At 37.0% G+C, this 26,301-nt stretch overlaps 1 protein-coding gene across 7 annotated transcripts in view; it reads right to left on the bottom strand.

Moving 5' to 3' along the window:
• Positions 1 to 859: 859 nt before the first annotated feature.
• Positions 860 to 26,301, bottom strand: part of stk33 (serine/threonine kinase 33) — a 29,051-nt gene continuing 3,609 nt past the window's right edge. For 4 of the 7 annotated variants that reach the window (XM_087259694.1, NM_001045089.2, XM_087259696.1 and 1 more), the window contains 12 exon segments: positions 14,369 to 14,485; positions 13,647 to 13,760; positions 13,435 to 13,539; positions 13,190 to 13,328; positions 9,238 to 9,323; positions 5,252 to 5,339; positions 4,907 to 4,982; positions 4,706 to 4,818; positions 4,538 to 4,623; positions 4,148 to 4,390; positions 1,991 to 2,089; positions 860 to 1,717 (listed from right to left, as the gene is read on the bottom strand). In XM_087259694.1, coding sequence (XP_087115820.1) covers positions 1,499 to 1,717; positions 1,991 to 2,089; positions 4,148 to 4,390; positions 4,538 to 4,623; positions 4,706 to 4,818; positions 4,907 to 4,982; positions 5,252 to 5,339; positions 9,238 to 9,323; positions 13,190 to 13,328; positions 13,435 to 13,539; positions 13,647 to 13,760; positions 14,369 to 14,485 — 1,485 coding nt within the window. In that variant the 3' untranslated portion in view covers positions 860 to 1,498. 7 annotated transcript variants of the gene reach the window in all.

Below are 26,301 nucleotides of genomic sequence, written 5' to 3' on the forward strand. Positions count from 1 at the left end.
TAATACATTTAAAAGGGTTAAACGAAAGAGGCCTGGGCAGCACGATGGCGCAGTGGGTAGCACAATCGCCTCACAGCAAGAAGGTTGCTGGTTCGAGTCCCGGCAGGGTCAGTTGGTATTTCTGTATGGAGTTTGCATGTTCTCCCTGTGCTCGCATGGGTTTCCTCCAAGTGCTCCGGTTTCCCTGACAGTCCAAAGACATGTGGTACAGGTACTGTACATTGAATAAGCTAAATTGGCTGTAGTGTATGTGTGTGAATGTAAGAGAGCATAAATGTTTCTCAGTGTTGGCTTGCAGCTAGAAATGCATCCCTTGTGTAAAACATATGCTGGATAAGTTAGTGATTCAATCCGCTGTGGCAACCCCTGATTAATAAAGGGACTAAGCCGAAAATAAAATGAATGAATGAGGCCTTCGCTCTTCTGTATGAAATTCCCATGAACACAAACACACGCTCACGCATATCCACATGCAAATAGGAGGATTGTAATACACTCTGTGTGAGTTCTGCTTGACTATTTTAATATTGTATCCATCTTGGGGATTATTCTCTCTTCGGCAGAGAGACCAGTGCAGGAGTGCTGCAGTACTCACAGTATACCCTGCTGCTCTCAACAAGATTAGAGACCCTGCACTTTGACTCCCAATCCTGCTCTCTTCATGGTGTCTAACCACTTGGCGCCCCACCGCTCACAGTCATAGCATACGGCTAACATTAAAGTCCCATCGCCCCCTGACTTATTTATTTGTGATACAAGCATTCTGCTCATCCAACACCTGCAGGAAGAAATCTGTAGTCCTTTAATGGGCCAGAAATACTGTATTCACACTGAAAATGAATATGCAATGCAACAATAGTTAATGTGCTTTTTTCTTTAATTTATGACAAAAAAATAATAATTATTCATTCAACAACTACCTGATGTGATTTGGCAAAAGATGACCAATGTTTGTAAAATAGACTAATAACTGGAAGTTCCTTAGGATAGCTGTTACATGTACTCTTGTGGCATTAGCTTTAGTCTGATAGTGTTGAATGGTAAATTCTATATGAATATTGCATCAAATGACTCTGTTATTGCCTATTTAGTTTAGCAAAACACAGAGCTAAAGCTATTAAACCCTGTTCGACAGTCAATACATTATTCACAGTACTTCATAAACATATATACCCTTCCTTTATTCTCTATAGAGAATTTATTCCATCACAATTCCAATGTGCTTCAAGATGACTAGCGCAGCTTATGTTAGATACCACAAATCTGTCCAATGTCCATGAAAATAAAGCAGCAACCAACAACAAAAAATAGCACATCCTTAAAGAAGGTGGGCAATATCCATCCTAAAATAGAGACTATTGGACGAAGAACAATTTTACTTCTGAAACTGGTCTGGCTTAAAGAGTCATTTGTGTATCCAGTGGGCCCACTATGGCCCACTGGAATTCCTCACCTTTGGCACTGAATGCAACCACTCAACCAGTCTCACCGCTGAGTTCTAACTGCGCTTTTTAGCCCGGAAGCCAAAAGCTGGATTGGTGGAACGGTGGATGGAAGTGGTGGTGGGACGTGGGGACGAGCTTTCTCGCCTGCTTGAGTTGGATGCTGCAGCGGGTGCTTCTGATGATGATGGTTTGAGACTGGATCCCAAGATGGAAGAGGCCTTGCTGTAGCTTTTTGTGCTTGGCTGAGCAGAGGGTTTGTTACCTGTGTGGGACTGCGGAGATAAGACACTCTCATTCATTTTATACTGTAAGTGCAACACTATTGGAAAGAGCTGCATGTTGATGCTGGAGAAGGGTTGTCTTGGCACCATCTAGTGGCCGTTTACAGAATAGCAATATTGTTTTTTTTTATCATTTACGCTATGAGATAGCCAGGATTTCTTTTGCATACCCTTTTGTAGGAGTATAAAACATCTTCCTGAACACAAGTATTTTAGAAAATTAAATGCAAAGCAGTTGCAAGCTCAATAAAGTGAATGACTGACCTGTGTGGTGGATGAATTAAGAGTGCTGCAGGCCTTTGTACTAGACACAGTCTTCTTAACGCCATTAGATGATGAGGCTGATAGTTTTTTCTTCAGAGGCTATGGGAAATAAATATAGACCACATGTGAAAAACAACATTGGTTTGAGAGACTTTAGTTTTTCAAGAAAAAAAGATCCACATGCGTGCTATCTTAATATTTGGCATCATACAAGTGCAGCCTTCTGTCTGCTTACAAACAGAAAGACCAAACCCTACAAAACTTATTTTTTAAGCAATATAGTACACAAATACTATGTGTTCTCTGGTGAACATAGGGACCTGAAAGCTGTTGTTAGCCATTAGTATTTAAAATTTCCAGTGTTGAATGCCTTAGTGCTTTTATGAAATGGTCACACCATATTTTGATTGTTAAGCTTTTTTATGAATACTTTTTGTTGTTGTTGTTGTTGTTGTTTTTGTTGTTGTTGTTGTTGTTGTTCTTCTTCTTCTTCTTCTTCTTCTTTTTTCTTCTTCTTCTTCTTCTTCTTCTTCTTCTTATTATTATTATTATTATTATTATTATTATTATTATTATTATTAAATTATTATTTTTCTTCTTTGCATTTCATTACTGCCCTGATGTGTTTGCTAATCTAGCTTTCTAATGCCAAATCAGAAAAAATTGAGTTACTGATCAAGTATTTCAAATTATTAAAATTAAGTTTGATAATGAAACAATTATCGAAATTGAATAAATTAAATAATGCAATAATAATAAATGTATTTGTTTTATTAATTTTCAAATTTATCCATTCACAAACCTTATAACCCTTACTAAGAATAAAACAAAACATAGCTGCCCATTAATTCAGCTTACAATAATAATAATTTTAAAATAAAAAAATATGTAGGTCAGGTCAGTATCCTGAGCAGTAATCAAATGCTATGTTAAAAATAAAAAGATACATTTTTTATTGAGATGGATTGTTGGTGATTGTATGGGTTGTAATGGCCAGATTGGGTAGCTATACATCAGGGGTCTCAAACTCAAATTGGCGGGGTGCCATATCAGTGACTGACAATTCATAGGAGGGCCGCTTTAACATTCAAGCAATAGAAAAAAGTGGAAACCTGATGTATTGATGTCCTCAGACATTCACAGTATCAAAGCTCCTCCTTTTTGTTTCGTGTTGTACAAAGAGGAGAACAGTATGTATATATTCACATTCACTTTAACATGTTCAATTCAGCCAGCAGTAAAATTTTACTAATGCACATTTTTATACCAATCTTAATATGCATATTAGAAAAATCTATTAATGAGACAATTTGAATCGAATATTAGCAAAATGATCATATTTACACCACCACCAGCATAACGTTTAAGCCATGGAGAAGTGTTTGTACAACAAAAATACAGGTGGTATAAAACTGATTATAATCAAATGACCCTTGAATATTTACAAAAATTGAGCCTAGAAGTAGAAGCCCTAAAAATAATCTGCATGTGTGTTACTATTGTCCACACGCTGAGAGAAAATGAAAGTAACCCTAATATACCGTACAGTACTTTAAATGTCCAGTAGGTGAGGGGGTCAAAACCACAAAAGGCTATATGCTACTATACAAGTATGACAAAGATTCAAAAACGTGTTTTGTTGGGCCGAATCTCGTTCTATTTTTGACGTCAGTTGCAGACCGGACAGGGGGCGCAAATGGCCCAGCAGATGGCTGGCAGTTTGAGACCCCTGCTATAAATAAACAAAGGAAAAGTAAAAAAAAAGATGTAAGATGACCTACAACAAAATAAGTGAGTAGATATAAGACTTTTTAAGGCCTAAAATTTAACTTTTGAGATTTTAGACATTTTAAGACTTTTTAAGACTACGCGGATACCCTGAAATGGAAATTGCATCACAATGTTTCCTTTTTTTTTTTTTTTTTACAAATAAAAGACAGACATGAAAGACGGCCCTAATTGTAAAATCATATTTTCCCATATTGTTAATAAATCTGGCCTGAACGGTATTATTAACAGCAGAATGTTTTTAATGGCTGATCATACTGAAATGCTTGGTCATTGAAATGATGAGTCTAAAAATGACTAGTAAGAGCTATTTTTGAATGATAATATCCTTTTCATGAATTACCTGAACAATTTGTTTTGTTTTATTACCTTCTTGTTTGGAGTAGAGGGTTTACTGCTGTTGCTGCTGTCTGTGACGTCCTCTGAAGTAGCTGGGGTTACTGAGAGTTCTTGAGATGTTCTCGGCCCTGACCCTTTGTCCTGAGAGGAGGAGAGAGAGAGGCTGTGCAGTCCCTCGCTCGTCTCCCCAATCACCTCGTCCTCTGGAGCGTTCCGGAACTGACGCATCATCTCTAAGACGTTTGTACGTGTAACAGCGGTTGAGGTGTCTCCCTTTGAACACACAAGAGTTTCATTCTTTCTGACAGGCTGCTCATTTAGTCATCCATCAAACTGAAGAGAGCTAATTAGCTGTTTTCTGAATCTATAATATTCATGACCTCATTTTAACAGAGGAAAAGAGTAATGAAGTTCTCTTACTGAAATCCAAGGGTTATCTAGCAGCTCATTGGCTGTGATGCGGTGAGCTGGGTCAACCTTCAACAAACACCGGATTACATTTTTGGCTGCAAGACAGAGCAGACAGAAGTTACTTCACTGGTTAGACTGCAATAATAATGAACACTGGATATAAGATGCGATTATAACCTGCATCACTAATGGTGTTCCACACAGGGCCGGAGAAGGTGAGCTCTCCTTTCATGATCATCTCAGAAAGCCTCTCCTTAGAGCTAGATCCAAAAGGAGGCTCTCCACACAACCTGAAAATAGGGACACACACACTTTATGCACATTTCATTATTAAATGTGTGTATGAGAAGGAAAAATAAACAGCAGAGATCTTCTTACAGCATGTACATGATCACGCCGATGCTCCACAAGTCACACTGTTGGCTATACTGGTGACCGTTAACCACCTCAGGAGCTGAAAGGAAAGTTCACGTGTCAATAATGAAAGATATTTGAGGCTGGTGTAATGTTTGATATCTGATGCGCGACGCCGCTGACAGCTTTCAGCCTCTACTCCTTCTCAAATGTTAACAGCTCCACATCACTTAAATTAGGTCATCTCCTCTTTACCGCTCATTTTAATCAGCCTTTCGTTCAATTTATTAACACCCCACCCCCATAGTAACTCATCAAATCACAAGTAAATGGAACATGTAAATGTATGCATTACAGTATGTGAATTACCCATGTAGATAGGCGTCCCGCAGGTGGCCTGCAGCATGTTTTCACTGCCTACACCACCTTTCTGCACAGAGAGTCCGAAATCTGTGACCTGAGAAAGGAGAGGATGAAAAAAACAGATCAGAAAACATGGAATGTAGTGTTGTGGAGTAGCTACCCAGATAGCAAAATTTCTCTGAGCCACACAATCTGGTTTTGCTTGGCCCACATGCCGCAGTTAATTACAGTAAATGTCTGGACCAAGTCTGGCTTTCAGGAAAGGGCCAAACATGAACCATATCTGGGTCAAGTCTCAGCCAAGTTAATAACTCATAACTGGGCCTGAACTGGACCAGATGGGTTGGCATGTCGTGATTGCAATGAAATTGATAAACCGTGAAGCATTGCACTTTAGGCACACTATGGGCATGCTTTTTCTCAAAGTGACCCTAATTGGTAGAATTTTTTCTTTACTCAAAAATAATTTTAATGTATTTTAATTGTGGGTCAAGACAGGCCAAACTTGCATGGCCCACATATCGATTTTTAACATCTGGGCCAAATACAAAATTTTACATCAGACCCAAATCTTGTGTGCCTCCTTAAAGACGGTGCCACTTCTGCCAAACCCGGGCCGTGTTTGGCCCACATGCTATATGCCAGTGCCGGATGAATGCCTGCTGTGGCAGCTTTCTGCCAAACCTGGGCCAGAATTCTTTGCTACCTGGGTAGTTACAAGAAGCTTAGCTAATACAAGATATTGATTGGAGAAGAACATGGCTTCTCCCATAAAAATATATAATCCCAAGCAAAGCAAAGGAAATTCGTTTTAAAATTCTACACAAAATAAACCCGGTCAATGCAATCCCAATTGTACTGATATTGCAGTTACTTGTTCTTTCTATCAGAAAAGTGAGGAAACTTTGACTCACATGTTTTTTACATGTAAAATCTCACAAAAGTTTCATTTGGATTTACATAATTATTAAAATGAATCACAATCAATGAAACAACTCTTCAACTTGAAAGATATTATTTGTCTTTAGTCTAATCCCAAAAATAAAAATGAATAATATATATTTCAAGATAATAAAGCTTGTTTGGCATGCTGTCCCAGGAGTCCCCTGAACTTATGAGATCCTCGAGCCCTGGGCTCAATCCTGTTAGCAGGGCGAGAGGGGAGTTTGACCTTAGGTAGATTGCGATGAACTCCCCTGATTTATTTCTGGCTAATGACAGATATAGGGATGGCTAAGGAGAGATATATGGCTTGCTAAGATCGGGGAGAACTAGCAAACTCAGCACAGAAATGTCAACTGGCTTAGTTGGGACTTTAACCAGTGAAATTCTTGCTGTAAGGCAACAGTGCTAATCAATGGGCCGCTGTATTGCCCATCTAGAAAGGAGGGGAAGTAGGGATAGGTGAGGGTGATTCTACAAGACGAAGATACTAAGATAAGAATCTCTGGTTTTTAACAGTACTGATGCGGGACCAGCGGTGAACAATCATAAGCATGTGATCCTCTCAAAATTTATAGAAATTATCCACAAACAAAAAATGTCTTAAATCCTCTTCCTCATTTGCCCATTTCTTAATTGAAATTGATTCCTTGTAAGATCAGTGTTTCTCAACTGGTTGTCAATACTGTTTTCAGTGGCTTATGGAGTGTTTTTGTGATGCAAAACTTTCATTTTGAAAGAATGATGTGTGTTAAAGGCATATACTTCTGTCAGATGCACATCCCATGGTTTTACATTTCTTTATTTATTATTTGTGTATTACTCTTATTTGGTCTTTCAAGTAACAACAGTTGAAATTGAATGCATAACGTATTCTAACAGTTGTCAATCAGCTAAGAACATGATGTGAAGGCTTCATTAAAATTTCGTACTAAATTGAAGGCATGTTACTGTTTTGAGAAAATGCTCACTCTATGTAAATTACAATTTTATTGCAATTCTACATTTTTGCAGTTTTGTACTTTGACTTTTTACAGTTTGATAAATTGGAAAACTGTGTAATGTTTTATTAACCTATGACATTATAATTGTATTGCAGTTTTAGGCAATGCTTAATTTGTAAATTGCGAGAATAGATTGGGGTAACGAATCCAGCATGTTACCAGGAACGAAACAAAATGAAAAGGAAGGTTTTGCAGACGAAAGTGAAGAGGGTTGTGGAGTCGCAAAAGAAAGTGAAGAGTGGGGAGAGGGGTGTGCGTGTGAGAAGGGGATCGGTACAATAAGGTTCGCATTTCAGAGGTACCGGATGCACATCCGGCTTGTTCCGGCACGAATTAAGCCCTGGTTTTAGGTACAAAATAGTTTACTCCAAAAAATGTTTATTCATGTTTTTGTGAAAATAATAGCTTCAATATGAATAGTTACACTTAAAAAGTAACTTGTAGTAGAGCTAAAGTATCTACTTTTTTGGAAGTGTACAGTAACCAGTGGTGTAATGTAACAAATTACAAATACTCAAATTACTGTAATTGATTAGTTTAGTTTTCAATTCAGGCTCATTTATATAGCGTTTACAATGTAGATTGTATCAAAGCAGCTTAGCAAAGAAGTTCTAGTAAATTGAAACTGTCAGTCCAGTTTTCAGGATTTGTATTTTACTAAGTAGTTTTAAAAATGTATACTTATACTTTTCCTTGAGAATATTTTTAGCGCTGTATTGGTACTTTTAATCCCCTATTTTCCTTCAACACACAGTTACTACTTTTTTTTCTAGTCTCTGGGGATTGGCTAAAGTAGATTTATCAGTCCTGCGATTCTTGTCCATTCAAATCACACATTGAAACTAAATTGCATCATACTGAACAACTGCAAGACACCGGCGCTTAATAAATCCAACAAACCGTTTGGAAGCATTAAAAGTGTGTAAGATGTCTAAAATATTTACACGCAATGATCGAGAGACTTTATAGACTGCATGTCACTGATAAAAAGATGGATGTTTACTGTATGAGGACTGAAACCACCAAAAGCCCTTTAAACAAATACTAATGAACTACAGAACGTTACTTTAACACACATCCGTGTTCAAATTGCATGTAAATGCATGAGCCGTTCACATCTTAATACTCAATACTCACTACTCTTGAGCTACTTTTTACTCCTACTTTGAGTAATATTTACAATACTTTTACTCTACATGCACTACGTTTTGTGAAAGTGATGGTTTTTTTTATATACAGTAAGTATGATTTTTCGGTACTCTTTCCACCACTTACAGTAACTTATCTACTTTTCCAGATGAGTAGCTTGTAGTTAACAAACTACAGTTTCAGAGTGTTCTAGCTTCCCCAACATTGCTTTAACGTTTCTTTCTTTCCTTGATACTTTTCATCATTGGACTCTGATCTAGTGGAATATTGAAAGTAATGAACTGCAGACACGCTTCACTGTATCTCTTTCACTTCTAGATCTCAATTAAAATATTTACTGCCCAAACGGTCTTCTAAAAAGCAGCCAGTACACTTACTCACACACACACACAGACTATGTGCTCCTGAGCCATATGAATAATATATATGAGGAGTGTATATCGTTTCATTGGTGCGTCAGGGGCGGGCAGGATTAATATCCAGGAGAGATGACCACCTTCTGCCAGATAAAAGCTTTTAATACAGTGCCAGGACAGCGCTGTCTTTGGGCCCCCGTTCTACTCTGATTTATAACACAGCGCTGCCCTAATTCAACCCTCCGCTCCAGGTATCGGCTTCAGTCGGATCCCGTCAACGCTCTATTCTGCTCCACGCTGTGCCCCGGCTGGTAATTTGTCTCAGAAAAGCCACTTGTGATTCATTTTCTTTGAGAATGTGATATGAAAGGAGGTAGGCAGGAGGTCTGGTGTAATGAGACAGTATTTAAAAAGCAGTTAAAAGGTTTGGGCAAAGAGGACAGTGGGAGAACTAAACAACAGACGAGAATGTCCAGAGGTCCCGCCGTGTTTGAATGCCATCCCACATGCCTGCGTAGAAGTTTTTAACCATCTCGCTCACCTTGATATTGACCATATCATTATCGTTGCCTTGGTGACAGCTCTTCACAAGAATGTTTTCCAGTTTGAGGTCACGATGAACAATGTCTGAGAGAGAGAAAGAGGAAGCAGAGCAAGGGAGAGATGGGTTTGTATTTACTCACAGTGGCAAAACGCAAGGCGCTGGAATTGTAAGAGTTTTAAATAAGCTTTAATGACCAATTCAAATGAATTGTTTTGCTCAGTTTCTTTTAAACTGCAGTTCACAATGTGAACCCAGCATACCTCGTCCTCCCACTACACATCATGACTCTTCATTACTGTTTCGCACGTTAACTGCACATACTTAAATAGAAATGTGAAAATAATCAAATTATAATCAGTGTGCGAGGCTAATATACTGCAATCTCATAAAACACTCCAGTCCTATATACACATTGCTAGTGGCATCATTAGCTGCTCTAAACGTAAGGCACACCAGCACTCGGGGACTGTTGAAAAACACACCTATTAATCAGTATTCCTCCCCTGCTCGTTGTTAATGACTCATTAGCCCCATGTAATGGTGTCTCATTGCCAAGCAACGTCCTAAATTACCACTAACTGCAGATTTCACAAGAAGGGAAGAAAAAGAGAAAAAAAAAACGCCATCTTCAAATAAACCCCTCAGACTCAATTAAAATGGGCTGATATTTTGTCTGACAGTTGTTCATTATTATCTCATTATTAAAACAAGCCAGATTCTCCGTAATGACAGAGAAACTTAATGTGGATGCAATCATTGGGGTGATTATTGGATACTGAGAGAACAAAGGAGTCCATGCCATCGCATGTGACTCTACAAAGATGTTTTCAAACTTTTGAATTGTCATTTTTAATTTACAGTACACATCCCTCTAAATGTGATGGCACTGAGATAGGTAATAATAGGCAAGGAATAAGCAATATCTTTCTAAAACTCAACCACAGGCTCGTGAAGCCTGATTTATACTTTCGGATGGTGCTGCATCGTGGACCTTTGCTGACTGCATGCACACCTCACGAAAGGTACGAGGCATTTATACTTGACAGGGGGCGGTAAAGAAACTGACCATAAAATCATACTAATAAACAGAGAAGTAGAAAGTTTACAGGACTACGTCATATAAGTAATATAATTGAAGATTTTTAAATGTATTATTTTTATAAATTGGCGACGCAATGGCACAGTAGGTTGTGCTGTCGCTCCACAGCACAAAGGTTGCTGGTTTGAGCCTCGGCTGGGTCAGTTGGCGTTTCTGTGTGAAGTTTGCATGTTCTCCCTGCATTCGCGTGGGTTTCCTTCAGGTGCTCCAGTGTGCTCCACAGTCCAAAGACGTGGTACAGGTGAATTGGGTAGGTAAATTGTCCGTAGTGTATGAGTGTGTATGGATGTTTCCCAGAAATGGGTTGCAGCTGGAAGGGCATCCACTGCGTAAAACATTTGCTGGATAAGTTGGTGGTTCATTCCGCTGTGGCAACCCCAGATTAATAAAGGGACTAAGTCGAAAAGAACATGAATGTATGAATGAATGAAAGAATTTTTATAAATTATTTTAATGATAATAAAGATTTTTATAACCATTCAAGATTTTTTTAAATCAAACTTTGATGCATCACTTGCTTTTGACAGTTTTCTCTGACAGTTTTATGTATATTATTGATAACAGAACATGGCTTGCTCTACAAATATATTTTTTATTATGGCAAAAATAAAAGCCAAATAAAGTACACTTATTAAAAAAATAGTAACTTTTTTAATTTTTTATTTAGCCCACTCAACAATCGCACATTACTGTCTAGCTAGTTCGTCATCTACTTATAAGCTGAAAAGGCAATAATAGTTTAACTTTCCTGAACATTATCACCTATAAAGCCTAAAAACATGGCATCAGTTGTAAACCGATAGGTTCAAATACTCCTTTCCAGTTGTCAAAGAAATAATTTGTTACTTCAGTTTAGTTTTTGTAACAATTAAATAGTCAAAATTGTAATGTATACATCAGTGTAAACCTATAAATGGTGATAAAACATATTCTGTTATATTAAAACTACCTGGGTCTCCACTTTAGTTCACTTTACTCTTTTTGGTTTTAACAAACTTATGCCTCAGGTTTTTCCAAATTTTTACAAAAATGTTTCGCCTTTTCAACAGCTGTTGCAATTTCTAGCCAAGAATTATTTGTCATCTGGTTAGCCCTATGATCACGCATGGACAGAGCATGAAGATGTCTATACAGGCGTACTGTACCTGTTTAAGACAAAATCTCTTCAGAGTGTTTCATTTTCAACTCAAATGAAATCCGGCGGCGTTCGAACTGTTCACTCGAGTTTAAAAAATATTTTGTGCACTCGCCAGCAGAAACTCTGCAAACATAGCAATGATGACAAATTCGCCCCACACACTCAGTCGAACTAGCGAATGCACCTGCCCCTTTCAAGTACAAGATATTATTTATTACTATAAAGGTAAAACCGATATACCAGAGAACTTCATTATTAACTATTTTTTTTTGTATGGAAAATATTCACAAACAAAGTTTCTCGAATTCTCAGCCTTCTTTTACACATTTTTAATTGAAATTTATGTTTTTATTAAATCTCTTAGACTGGTTAAAAACAAAAGAAGTGATAGTTTCATGGATTTCTATGACGATTTCTTTAGAATTATCACGGATCCATAAATCCTTCTTTCCTCTTGCTGTATTTGTTATTTATGTATCTGTAGGACTGCACAATTCTCATTAAAATGAGAATTCTGAATTTTTTTTTTTTTTTTTTTTTTGCTTAAAGATCACTATTTTCTCATGATTCAGTAGATGTAAAAAAAAAAAAAGTTTAGTAAGAGTAGGCTGTTATTATTGTTATTTCTCCAAAATGTGGTAAAACAGCAGTAATAATACTAGGCCTGTGTAGCTCTACTGTTGGTTAAAATGCTACATTTTTTATAGACTTGAAATCGTGGACTTTAATAGACTTCAAATATGTCCTGTTTGTTCATCCACAGTAAAGTGATGACATCAGAATACAACTTTTCATAATTCTAAAGTTGAAATATTGTGTTTGATATATATGCTTGTCATTTGTCATATTAGTATAGTATCAATATTAGTAGTTAATATTGTCATATTAGACCATTTCTTTCACTGCTAATATGAGACATTTGTCATCAGATTGCCTCTTGCATTATATTCAACATTATAGGCTAGTGGTTATATTGTTAGAGTAGTTATACTGACCCAGTAAACATTTATTTTCATGCACAACACTTTGTGTTCACTATAAAAAAAAACATATCATAAGCTTGTCGTAATCATAACTTTACAATGTGATATGATCATTTAAATAATGTTCGCACGTTTTCATTTTTACTGCTGAGTGCGGCCCATGGCCGCTGTCACTGTGAGAAAAAACACACACATGCAAATCATACTTCCCACGCGACTATCAAACGATCGCTCTGTGCAACACACTGAACATATTATTTACAACTTTATTAGATGTTATTGACAGCCTATGCAGGTTCTGTTCACTAAAGTATCCATCATTATTGGCCACGTGTGCGTCCTCTCGGTAGTAAGCAAACTGCGCCAGCTCACGCGGCCCAACTGCGGCTGCGAATATATCCTTACATCAAGATAGACATGACAATTTTGGGTGAATTATACCTTATAAATACAGTATGTGACACTTTCACATGTATCTCTGTTTAATTTTTTATTTTTTTCTCTTTTGATTTTAATTTTTTACAGTTTTTATGTGTTTACAATATTATTTAACCTGATCTGTTCAGTTATTATCATTGTTACTAATATTGTCTTTTTTAAGAAAGATCGGATTTTGTAAGTTTGTTTCAATAGAAAATAAAAAATAAAAAGAACTAGCAAACATGTCGAGTATTAACCAGGCTTGAGAGGTATCTACTGACGAGTGTGCAGGGTTTTTGCAAGCGTCACCTTTTTTGTGCAAATAAACAATAGCTTCTGATAAGCTTTTGATGATGTGTCTGGTCTCTTCCTCTGTAAAGTGCTTGTTCTTCTGCAAGAGATCCTTTAGATCGCCTCCTTCACAAAGCTCAGTCACGAGGTACATCCTCTGGAGAGCAGCACACAAACATACACTTCTCATTTCTGACATCAAACCAGAAACCTTGCATACACAAATTATGACACAATAGGCGCTTGGAAGTTTTTGCTTTTACCTTTGGTGTCTCAAAGACTTCCTCCAGATGTATGATGTGCTCGTGTTTCACTTGTTTCATGATGCTGACTTCTCTTTCCAGATGTTTGACACCAGAAGTGCCTGCCTGTGTGGAAACAAAGCGTGACACTTAACCCGTCCTTGAAGACCATGCGAGAGGCTCTCCATCCATCACCTCTGTCAACAGGTGAAACATGACAAGCAAACACTTACCTTCTCTTTGTTCACCTTCTTAATTGCCCACTTCCTCTGCGTCTCGATGTGAGTGGCTTCGCAGACAACGCCAAAGCTGCCTTGACCTAATTTCCTCCCGAAGGAATAGATTTTCTGGGTATCCAAATAAAGAGGCCTGCATTAGGTGAAGTATTACATACGCGCTCCTTCTCCTTTAGTGACAGTAAACAACGCTCCAGCTCTGACTAATGGGGACAGAATGAGGGTGGGTTTGTTTTTCAGCTTCTCTATACTCCATTAAGTTGAGACCTGAATCCTTAAAGTGGAACTTAATTTTCAAGTTTGCCAGTCTCTGGAGTTTGGGAGAATATAGTATTTCTAATCAAGTTACAAATGATTAAGTTGCTGCCGCAGTTCATTCAATCTCAGGTCTAATTAACTTGATTATTATCTCTGCGCATGCAAGGCTGAGCACTGCCTGCTGCGGATTTGGCAAAGACAGCAGTCAGAAACCTCTTGAGAGGGCGAGGGCAATCAACAGCATAAAGAGGTGTAATTTCCCTCCAGGCCTGACGAGGGCGCTAGCAGATTGGAGAGAGGTCAAGCCGGGGCGAGCAAGGCCATGGCTCTGGTGTAAGATAGAAGTGGCCTTTTGCCACTGATTTTAAAAAGTAGACTTCTGATAGGTAAAAAAAATTATTTAGACTTCAGCGCAGCAAGAAAAAACAGTTAAGGTACAATTGGTTGCATGAGGGCTCTACCTGTATGCTGGATTCATCCTCAATACGAGTGTGGGGCACTTTCTTCTCTGCACTGTTTGTACGTGTCCACTGGCAAGCCATTTTCTTTTCCGCTCCAGGAACATTTGTATGTGTCATCTAGAGGTGAGATAAATCTGTTTAGTCATTTGCACATACTGAGAAATAACATACAGAAATGATTTGTCAAGACATTTATTCTATATTAAAAAGCATAATAATCATTAAAAGCACAGTTATTATTATAATACTCGTTTTAGTATTTATTTTAATATTGAAATAATTGTTAATTATTCATTAATTTCCAATTTTCATCCAATTTAGTCCCTTTATTCATCAGAGGTCGCCACAGCGGAAGTTTTAGACAGGGAATGCCCTTCCAGGTTTATTTATTTTCAACTCATTTATTTTTTTAAAGAGCCCCGATTATGCATTAAGAGGTCATATTTTGGTTTTGGAGGTCTCCAACAACATGCTGATATGCATGCAGGGTCAAAAAACACTTTTATCGTCTTATAACATGCATTTATTTTTACCTAATTATCCCAACGACTCCTATTTGAATCATACAGCAATTCGTTTGCTTGAGGCTAATCTGTGGTGATTGGTGCGATGGCCTCGTCTGTTGTGATTAGTCGATTGGGTTTAGCATGATACAGAGGGAAACGCCAACCACCATGTTATGAAGCAGCACAGAGTATGTGTGAGCCCAATGCGGGAATCCATTAAAGCAATGCAGTTAAACACCAGCATATTACTCTACTCTTAAACCTAATCCCAACTAATAACAACGACACGTATAGTTTTAATCCACACTGTGGCGAAAGTTTAACTATTTTGAAAATTGACTGCGCCATGCTTGTGAGGAACAGCTCATGGTGGCCATAGCAAAGGCAAAAGGCAAAGGGTTGTGAGTTCAGAAACGCATTTAAATCGCTAAAAAAAGAAAGCACGTCGCGTTTTTAACGTGGTTTTGGATGCAAAATGTGAATGGCCATAAAGATTTAACCTGAGAGATACAGTACAAGCACTGATCTATAATAGACAAGTGATTACAAGCCGTGCAGAGCGGTCACAAGTTATATATATTAAGGAATAAGAAACTGGTCCATATGAACTGCAACAGTTACTGACAAAGGCCCTGTCAGAGTCTGACAAATCCCATACATAATAGTCTTCTTTCTTTTCCTTCCTTTAATAGCAAACGGCCGACTAATCCCGCGTTGCAGAGTAGGTTATTGTATCAAAAATCTGAAAAATGACAGGAACAAACACAGCACTAAGTTGCCTATACTGTGGCATACTGAATCTCCACCTGACAGTGATTGACATCTTTGTGTCATGATCAGTCCTCTGATCCCCCATGCTCCACTAGTGTCTGAAGGGAAAGGCACGTTCACATTTTACCAGATCCAGCACCACATATTTGGTGATGTACCATATCAACGTCAATGTGTTCAGGCAAAAGATCCAAACTCAACACAATTCATTTATTAGACTCTGAGCCGACTATTTAGTTAAAGAATCAATAGATTTAAACACAGTGCACTTTCAGATTTAAACCTCGGCTGGATGTTTTCATTCACTTAGTGCTGTGTTAAACACTGCATGGAAGGTCATTTTCAAAAAACCCACATTGCTTGTTTGTTCTACCTTTACTTTATTTTGATAATAATTAATACTAAGCCACATCTAAGAATTACAATTTGAAGAATTATAACTAAAAAGAAAAATAAATGTTTACAGACACTGACAAATGCATGTACAGTAAAGCTTATATGAAAAGCCTTTATTAGACACAGCTTGGGCATGCATTATGCTTATTAATTTATAGCTGAAGACAAGCATTTTCTGTCATTTAGAATAATACAGATTCATCAACATAGGAATGCTAATGTATGACCACACCTGGAAAACTTCCATGTGTGTGCATGTACGGTATGTATGTAATCATTCTCAAAAGCTTGTATACTATATTAAACAATAAATAGTAAACATACAAATAAGAATTCTCATCAAATATTAATGTTCCTTAAGTGTGTGTCATTACATACATGCATACCGGACTCTGTAACGCCTTCACCTGCCGCTCTCCAATTTAATTCACTTCTCACTTTAAAAGAAAGTGTGTAAAGTCTCCACACCAGCATTAAGTACAATTTACTCAGCTTTAAAACGATCTCCAGAGTCAAATTAAACGTAAAGCAATTATGGTGTGATGAGTGGGAGCGGCGAAGTGGATCCGCCACACAGACAAGAGATTAAATATTAATGAGGAAGCAGTGTCTTTAACCTCTCCTCTCTCAGTGGCATTATCAAATCTCGCTGACAGGTCCTCTCATAACGGCACCATCGCTCTCCTATTGCTGACCATCTATCTGCTAAACACAATGATTCTGGACACTCCTAACAGCTCATTTAGATTTATGGGATAAGAGTGGCAGAGGTCAAAGTGTAACACAATGGGGTTTCCTCTGAACAGGCCTAAGAAATTGGGAAAGAACATTACAGCTTAACTCAGAAACTGTCTCGCAGTTTTGACTTCTGCAAATGCAGTGTAAAAAAATTGGATGGCAAAATGTTGCTGAACATGTGCTTTGTTAGTAAAAAGGAATTGTGTACTCCACTTCAAAAAAAAAACTCTTAAACTTCAAAAAGTGAGTGGCATTGATAAAAAGGTGCATCAGCATTTCACTGGTTTGAGTCGGGTAAAACAAGTGCAAAACTCAGATATGCTGAACTTAACAATAGCTGAGTGAGCCAAAACTAAAATCGAGTTATAAAGGACAAAAAAGGCTAATTTAAGGATCAGAGAGCTGAACAATTTATTGAAAGTACTCTCTTTATGCTTAATACTAAATATTGATTAACATTATTTTCCTTGTGCTGTTGAAAGGATATGTTTTGCTGAGGTCTGAGGACAAATTATAATGCGTTAAACTGCAATTTACACCAGGATGCATACATTTTAATGGGACTTTGTATCTAACACAGACACATTGTGAAAACGTACCCCTGTATACATTTTTAAAGAGCGCACATTATTGGCCCATTTCTACTGAGTGGTATAATACGGTACAGTACGGTTTGGTACCCGTTTATGGCTGTTTCCACTGTGAAAAGGTACCAAAATGTGAACAGTACCGTAAAACATTTTGGGTACCCTTTCGGAAGCAGGAGCAGGAGAATAAAAACAAAGGAACCGCCATTTTTAAATACACAGCCAAGACATTTCACCGTACTAACATATGCATATACATATAAAGGTCGACCTGAGCTCAAACAACAGCCACAAACCCAAGAAAAAGAGCAGAATCTACCCTGTGCCCCAAAGTTGTTTACAAGGCCATCTAAACCAATAGTGGTTTCGCTTTCACGCGTGCGCGAGCCGCACATCTATATTTGAAATAACAAACTACTTGAGCTGATGATAATGTGCGTGTGATTCTTGATATGCTTCTGACATCAATCCTTTCAGAAAGGGATTTAAAAAAAAAAAGCCGGAAAAAACAAAGGAGCAAATGATTCGTTCAGCAACCTAAAACATGAACAAACTGCCATGTTTAATTATTGTCATCACCTATTGGACTATTATGATTTGGAATGACAGGCTTTCCAAGAGTTTACATGTGCTGGTGAAGATTAAAGATACAGATGAGAGGTTTGCACTGACTGTAGGATATTTGTGGCGTGTTTTTAAACACAAATAAGGATTAAATGTAGGCTGTGTGTAGTTTTTGACTGTATGTATGTACATACTGACAAGTATGTATGTGTATAAAGCATCTGTTTTGTGAGAAGTGCTTCTCATATGATAAGTGACAAACCCTACAGCTTTACTTTTGAGCTGACATTTTCTCGAGCGAGAATGATGTGGACTGAAACTTTCTGCCATACATCACGCCCACTAAAAGGGTACCATTGGTATGTGTATCAGTGGAAACACAAGCCTGATAAAGGTGACCTGTACCGACCCGTACCATACCATAATGTACTCCTCAGTGCAAATAGGCCATATGTAGCCAGAGCAAGGCATACCTGAATATCTTCTTTAAAACTAGTGCTACGGCACAACATGACCGCTACGGTACGGTCTTTTTCCGCTACCAGCTGACCAATTACCTCTGTGTAGACGGCTTTTCTGCAGTTACCAGTAGCTCACCACATACGTTGGCGGAGTTGACTGCGACAGCGAGGTTCGAGTCCAGTTAAAAATAGGTCCAGATAGCAGAGGCAAAACAAAGACAAAAGACAAAAAATAATATAAAAAAATAAAATAACATGATGAGAACGTGGTAAAAATGAGGTGCCTTTGATGGCTTTTCTTTTTCTGGATTGCTTCTGAAAACACTACCGGTTGGGTTTAAGGAAGGGTGTGGGTGGGGATATCGGTCAGTTGGTCAGTCAGTCAGTCAGTCAGTGAGTCAGTCAGTCAGTCAGTCGACAGCAGCCTCTGGTGGATTTATACGAGAACAGCAAGCGTAAATGGTACTCCAGGGAATGACCTCCTGGGACGTATTTTGCGCTCTCCAGAAATGTATAAAGAGGTACGTATCAATAATGAGCCTGGGTTGTTTGTATCTGATGATAACAAAGGCAACAGCATGCATTATGTCAGAGTGTTTGCATTTATCGCTATGTTTTGCGTCTTTAGGCTATCAGACTTTTATATTTTGCAAGCCTACTACAGTCAGAAGCTAAACAGCTTTATACAGAACCACATTTACAATGAGAAAAATAGTGAGCACACATGTACCCAAGCAAACACAAACAGGAAAGACACATTTTATAGGCCTTGCAGAATACATAATCAGCTAAAAACTAATCCACAGACCTCCCAGATTTCTGGAAGCACTCAAAGGAAAGTAATTATGGCAGATAGTATGTCCGCAATTGATCCTCCTGCATTTTTTATTTCTTGGCCATAACAGTTAAAACCCCATTAGTCCTTGTTTACTGATTGTTCATAAACTAAAATGTTGGTTGTTTCTCCTGACTGTGGGAGATGCTGTGTCTCTGGCTTGAGCCCAAATTAAACGTGACGCTGGTATGATGTCTGAACACACAAAGATAATACAGGGTCTGGATAGAGTTCCCTTCTTCTTCATTTTTTTCTTTGTATCACATCCAATTGCCTTCCTACTTCCTCTCATGCTGTGTTTCTCTCCTTTTCTTGTTTCCCAATTTTAATGAATTGGAAATCTGAATTTAAATTGTGTCTTTTTAACAATTATTTGCACTTAGTTCATACATTTTATGCTTGATCTTTTAAGTATTTTCTATAAGTAAAATGTTTAAATAAGGCTGTTTCAAAATACTAGCAGAGTTGAGGACACAGGAAAATTAAAGCAATATTTTATTTGAAACATTTTGGCTATTTTTTACTGAAAAACACTTTAAATATTTCTTAATTGCCTGTTTTTCATAATAGAATAGCAAAATTGCGATATTAATTTAAATAAAATCCAAGGTTATTTTCACTATTCATAAAAAAATTAAAGTAATGAGTGTAATGTTCATTCTAATCTGCTATGACAAATGTGTGGGGGATGTGACAATGTACTGCATGACATGAATAACTTGAATTATTTTTAATGAATACCTAACTTGATTAATTGTAGAGGCCAGGCATTTGTGATATTTTGTTTAACCTTTTATGACTCATTAAAACATTTAAGAAATTCTAAAAGTATGGCATAGTTTAGTCGCAAATGGGTCGGCTGTATTACGAAGGTTGTTGTTTGATAAATTCCATTCAATCTGAGCTTCACAAAGCAAACTAAAGGCAAACTTGTGTACTGCATTGCTCGCCTGCTCCACTCCTACTAAAGATTTTACTCTTCTCATCTGCAGCTTAATTATTCATTGACAGGTGCCTTTGATGAAAAATGATAAACGCCAAAGTCTTAATGAAGCTTGGAATTGCATTACCAAGTGATAGAGTGCCTTGCTTGTCTAGACTGCTTACACTATTGGAGTCATTTAACCTCATAATAATCATTTACCTGAGTGCGTCACCTCACCATACTACATAATGTTTTCCTGTTCAACATGAAGTGTACTGTAGGTTTGTAATGACTACTTGATATAGTCCAACCATGAAAATGCTACAAAATAAGATCTCTAGATCTCTATCAATGACTGACGGAGAGTGGTTCATTCCGCTGTGGCGACCCCAGATTAACAAAGGGACCAAGCCGAAAAGAAAATGAATGTTTAACAGAGGAAAAAGTTGTTGTTTTTTACACAGACATAACATAATACAGTGAAACTGTGATTATATTTTTATACAAAGTTATCATACCGTTCGAATCTTACAGTATACCGGCCCATGGCTATGTATGAAATTAAAAAATTTAAGACAAATTCATCCTTCTTAGACAAAATAAAATAATCAGAAAGTCAGTTTGAATTATTCTGGTAAATTATTCACATCAGATCAGTAAACGAATCAGATTCAGTGAACAATGATCATTACTTTAATCTCAAACTGAAGTAAGTTTATGACTTTTAGGTTTGTGAAGCTGACTAGTTACTGTGGCCAGTTCTCAGAACATTGATAGCATTTCTAAAATTAGCTTAAGTGCTCTTAAGTCTTGCCTATCTACAGTATGTTGAAACAGGGATATTATATTGTTATATTGTTCTATCCATTGCTATGGTTATCACTTTGTCAATAGTTATATTATTATTATTGATATTAATGTAGTTGGCCACTCGTTCTCTTAGCAGCATGAAAAACAAAACATCACATTATATTTTTAAATGGACTGTATATAACACAGAAAATATATATCTTTAGCCCCTTTATTATCAATGAACCTCAAAGCTTCGTTACAATGGGAGGATTCGTGATGAATTTAAACTCAATTAACTTCTGTCAAACTGAAACACTGACCACCACTGTGTTCGAGAAGTCAAGAAATATATCTGTGATTAACTACAGTGCTCAATTGTGCTAAGTTTTATTGTCAACATCAAACTTTGACGGTCCCCAGAGTCCAGACAGAGACAAAATTTGCTTCACTAATCTGTATATCTATACTGTATAATCATAATACATGTCATTATTATTCTAACAAGTAAAAATTATAAGAGGTTGCCACAGCAGAATAAACCACCAATTACTCTGGAATATGTTTTACCAGCGGATGCCCTTCAAGCCACAAGCCAGCACCAAGAGTACAACCCTCAGTGCTGGGAAACACACACAATCTCCCATTCACACACTACAACCAATTTGTTAAGTGTTAAAGAAGCCAGCAGGGGGTGCTCAACCCAGCAGTCTGTACAGGACCGAATGCCTCAGTCAAATAATGGGGACACTATACTGATCAGTCAGCAGTGAACACCATCCTTCAAGATGATGACATTAAACTAAGCTCCTGATTCTGTGGACATGAAAAATCCTATGATTTTTTTTTTTATGTATGTATAAAGATGTGTCCCTAGTATCCTGGCAAAATAAATGCATACTGGCTTCTCCATTACAGCCTTCTAATTATCATAACTGGCTTCATCACTTTGTCTTCGCTCCCCCAATAAGCTAGTGTACTGTCTGGCGCAAAATGGCTCCTGTTGCCTCATCCAGGTGGATGCTGCACACTGGTGGTGAATGAGCACTTTGAGTGTCCAGAAAAATGCATTATTTATTACTTTGTAATAATATGTATGTTACACATATATAATATGCAATACATTATAATAAATATTGTTCATGCAAGTTTGCAGTTTTTAAAAAACTGAAAGGCTTTACATGGCAAAATATACTGACATGACATGACCATTGTATAGGCTATATTGATTGCATGTAGGGCTGTGCGATATATTAAGGGTAAATGTGATATGGGGTAACATGTTAAATCATCCAACATGACAAATAGCATGTTTCATATTATTTTAGGCATGAGAAAGTACTACAACTTTTAAATGTGAACAGCCATGTTTAACTTTTGCATTAAAAAAATCTGACATTAGAAAGTTATAAACAAAGTAAACATACATATGTATATATATATATATATATATATATATATATATATATATATATATATATATATGGTTATTTTAATATATAGTTTTATTACTATATATATATGGTTATAGTAATATATAGTTTTATTGCTATATACATATGGTTATTTTAATATATAGTTTTATTACTATATATATATATATATATATATATATATAGTTTTATCAACCTGAAAACATTAAGAACAATCAGGAAAACAAAAACACTTCAAATTCACTTTGTTGTCTCAATGCTTTGTAAACATTGCTTGGTATTTCAGCATCCATCCTAAAATCATTGCACATTTTTGATTTAAGAACCAGCATGTCCACTCTGCTTGGTTTCAGAGATGTGTGTTGGTAACTACATTTCCTGATGTGCTGAAAAGAGGGTGTGCTAGTGTCAGGCAGGCAGACAAAGACACCTGTACTTTTGTGGTAAATATTTCATTTATTGCAAGCCATAGCAATATTTATATCACAATATGCACATTTGCAATATTTTGATAATTTTTAATATGTTGCACAGCCCTAGCACTCTCCTAGAAATGTAAGGAAAGATGAAATAAGGAAGAAAACAGTTTTCATAAAACTTTGGGACACAGAAGCTGACCTGAAAGACAGAACTGTCCCAAAAAAACATCTTTACCATATTTACTACATCTTCAACTGGGGGTGCTCTATCTTTTACTTATCACCTCTATACGCCTGGTTGTTCACTTGGCAACCTGTTGTTAGAAGTACACATTTGTATTTTAATTAGATTTTTAGTAATAGATTATACTTTAATTAAAAAATAAAACATTCAAAGGCAAGAGTGAGCTCCCCACCTCCCAATATCATTAAAGCTTTTAACATTCAAGATAATGTTCAACAAACAAGTACAACTAAAAGAGGAGACCACAGTACTTCAAAGATTCTCTCAAGATACTCTTAAAAACTATTGTATATGAAAATCTGTGTGAAAACTGGACTTGTAACAAGCAGAACCCAGGTGGTCAAGATGGGAAACATCACCTCATCCATAAAAATAATTAAGATCAGCTCTCCACAGGGCTTTTGCCAGAGTCCTAATTATACTCGTTATTCAAGCATTCACTGCATCTCTACACAGTAGAGCAGCATCATCAAATTTCCTGACGACAACACCATTATTGGGTTAATCAGTGATAATGACACCTACACATACAGGGACCCTCTGCAGGAGAGGATGGTGTTATAACAGCAATTTAGCCTTGAATACTGGGTGAAACCAAAAAAACTTATAGAGAACTTGGAAAAAAGGACAACGCACAGCCCAGCCTGCATTAATGACTCACCTGTTACAAATCATTAACAAGTCGTCCTACAGTAAACATCTGAGGAGCTCACTTGGACACCAAATATTCCGCATTACACAAAGCACTTCACTCAATCCCTTTGACGCTCAAGGAAATGAGAAATTGCTTGTGAGCTATTAACATTGGCACTGTGTCAATTTGCACACAACTGTATTGGATACAATATAAATATGTAGACCTGGTATTTTAAATGACTACAAACTCTTTCTGGATAAACTGGTTCTGACAAAGTTTACTGTTGCAGCCTGGAGTCCTTTAAAGATATATTTAATTAATTAGATGTTTTTTAAATTGATGGTAGAACAAAACCTGAACAAATTATTCAGTGATTGTTTTTTATGCCACCACCTAATGGTGTAACAATGATAGTCAATCTTTAGTTGAAGTGTAAATTTAGTTTCAAAATTGGATTTGATTTACTCTATTTTTAAACACTACCACAGACTTATATCTCTGTTTATATCAGTCTTTATAACCACCTTTATTCCAGTGCTTCTGTAATGATTATTTTTTTAGTAACATAGAAAATATTTATCTCTGTTGTGTTATGACAGTGGACAACAAATAAAGATTTACAGATGATATTTGAAGCACTTTTTTATGTTTACTGTTTGCTAGCCTGGCTTGCTTTGTTCTGTTAATACTTTTCACCTGTATTTCATATTTTTTATTATTTTAAAACTCAATTTTTATTATACAATAAAATACAAATGTTATTTCTTTATGAAATTGTTAATTTAAGGATTAATGTTATTGTATTATTAATAGGGCTATGGCTGCGTCCGAAAGCGCATACTACTCAGTAGGTTCTGCATTTGAATGTAAACGTACTACTCTGCCGTTAGAAAAGTACGTTCTATACAGTATGAATGTAAAAGTATGAATGGAATTCGGACGTACTACATCTGCCATTTTGTCATGGTCACGCGATCTACCTGCGTCATTTGCATCGCTTCACTCCCATTCATGAATTCGCTCATGGGGCATCAAGGGATATTGCAGCCTGCATGGGATGCGCACTCCAGAATCTCGCTGGAAGTAGTAAGTCATCTGGGTACTTTTCGCATACTGATTTTCGAATTCTATGAATTCGGACATACTACTCGGCTCGCATTCTGATTTTAGCGTACTATATAGTATGGAAGTTTGCCGTTTCGGACGCAGCATATGTGATTTGGGAAAAATATCTAATTGAGAATTTGTTTTGACAGATATTGAGATTTAATTTGCAATTTAATTTTGTAGTCAAGATTCAGCTCAATAATCTATAAGTCGTGGCAGCTTGTACAAATTACCTGTTTTTCTTTGGTGTCTGTGACTTTAAACCAAACTATTCCCGTATTACCAATGCTGTTTTTCTTTGATATTATTTTGTTTATTAATGCATCTGAAGCAGCAGATACCATCATCGCTCTTGTCCGCACTTTCATGTTTGTTTTCTTTTTTTTTTACTTTGTGTGTTCCACAGTTTAGTTGTGCAATTCCGATTGGGCAGAATGAAAGTGTGCTCACTCAATTGGCTAGTAAGACTCACACAGACAACAGTCACGCTTTTGCTCTAGGCAGGGGAAATGAAATAATACATATATATTTCATATCAAAGCCTCCTGCAATTAATCGCAACGTTTCAAATTGTGATTTGATTTTGATTAATTGCCCTAATTATTAAATCTTACTGTTATTTTTATAGACATGTTAATATAAATTCCTCAACAATTTTGGCCAAAATGTGGATCCTTAAAAATTATTTTCAAGAAAATGCTATTCTTTTTTAAGGTTCATTTTAAACAATTAAAAAATCACAATTTTCTCATAAAAAATCATGATTAGATTTTTGCCCCAAATCATATAAGTCTGATTATTAGGTTAGGGTAAGGGTTAGGGTTATATGTTCCAATAAAAGAGCCATAGAGGTGAGCCAGTGGCTCAGTGGGTAACACTGTCGCCTCACGGCAAGAAGGTTGCTGGTTTGAGTCCTGGCTTGGCCAATTGGCATTTCTGTGTAGAGTTTGCATGTTCTCACCATGGGTTTCCTCTGGGTGCTCCAGTTTTCCCCACAGAGGTGAACTGAGGAAACCAAATTGGCCATTGTGTATGAGTGTATGTGTGAGTGCGAGTGTATGGGTGTTTCCCAGTATTGGGTTGCTGCCGGAAGGGCATCCGCTACGTAAAACATATGTTGGAATAGTTGGCAGTTCATTCCGCTGTGCAAACTAAGCTGAAGGAAAATGAATGAATGAATGAATGGATGAATGAATGAATGAGCCATACAGCAGCTGACATGCTCCCAAGCGTAGCTGATGATTGAAGGAAGCTGGGATGAAGATGTCTGAATAAGGGGATCCAAGCATATATGCAGATATGTGACTGACAACCTGCCAACAAGTGACAGATTTTCTGAGAGCGCTTAAATGAAAATATCTGTTTTTATATGATGAGATACTACTCTCTGTGCAAGGCTAGCCAGACAAAGCAACATAATCTTTAAAAGCGTGGTATGTAGGATTCACCTAGTGGTTGAAGTAAGCATTGCAGGCCAAAATTCAAAATATTGAAGAGGGTTTTTTTCATCTGGACCCACTG

The sequence above is a fragment of the Danio rerio genome, chromosome 7 (assembly GCF_052040795.2).
Source record: "Danio rerio strain M-AB ecotype USA chromosome 7, GRCz13ab, whole genome shotgun sequence".
NCBI lineage: Eukaryota > Metazoa > Chordata > Actinopteri > Cypriniformes > Danionidae > Danio > Danio rerio.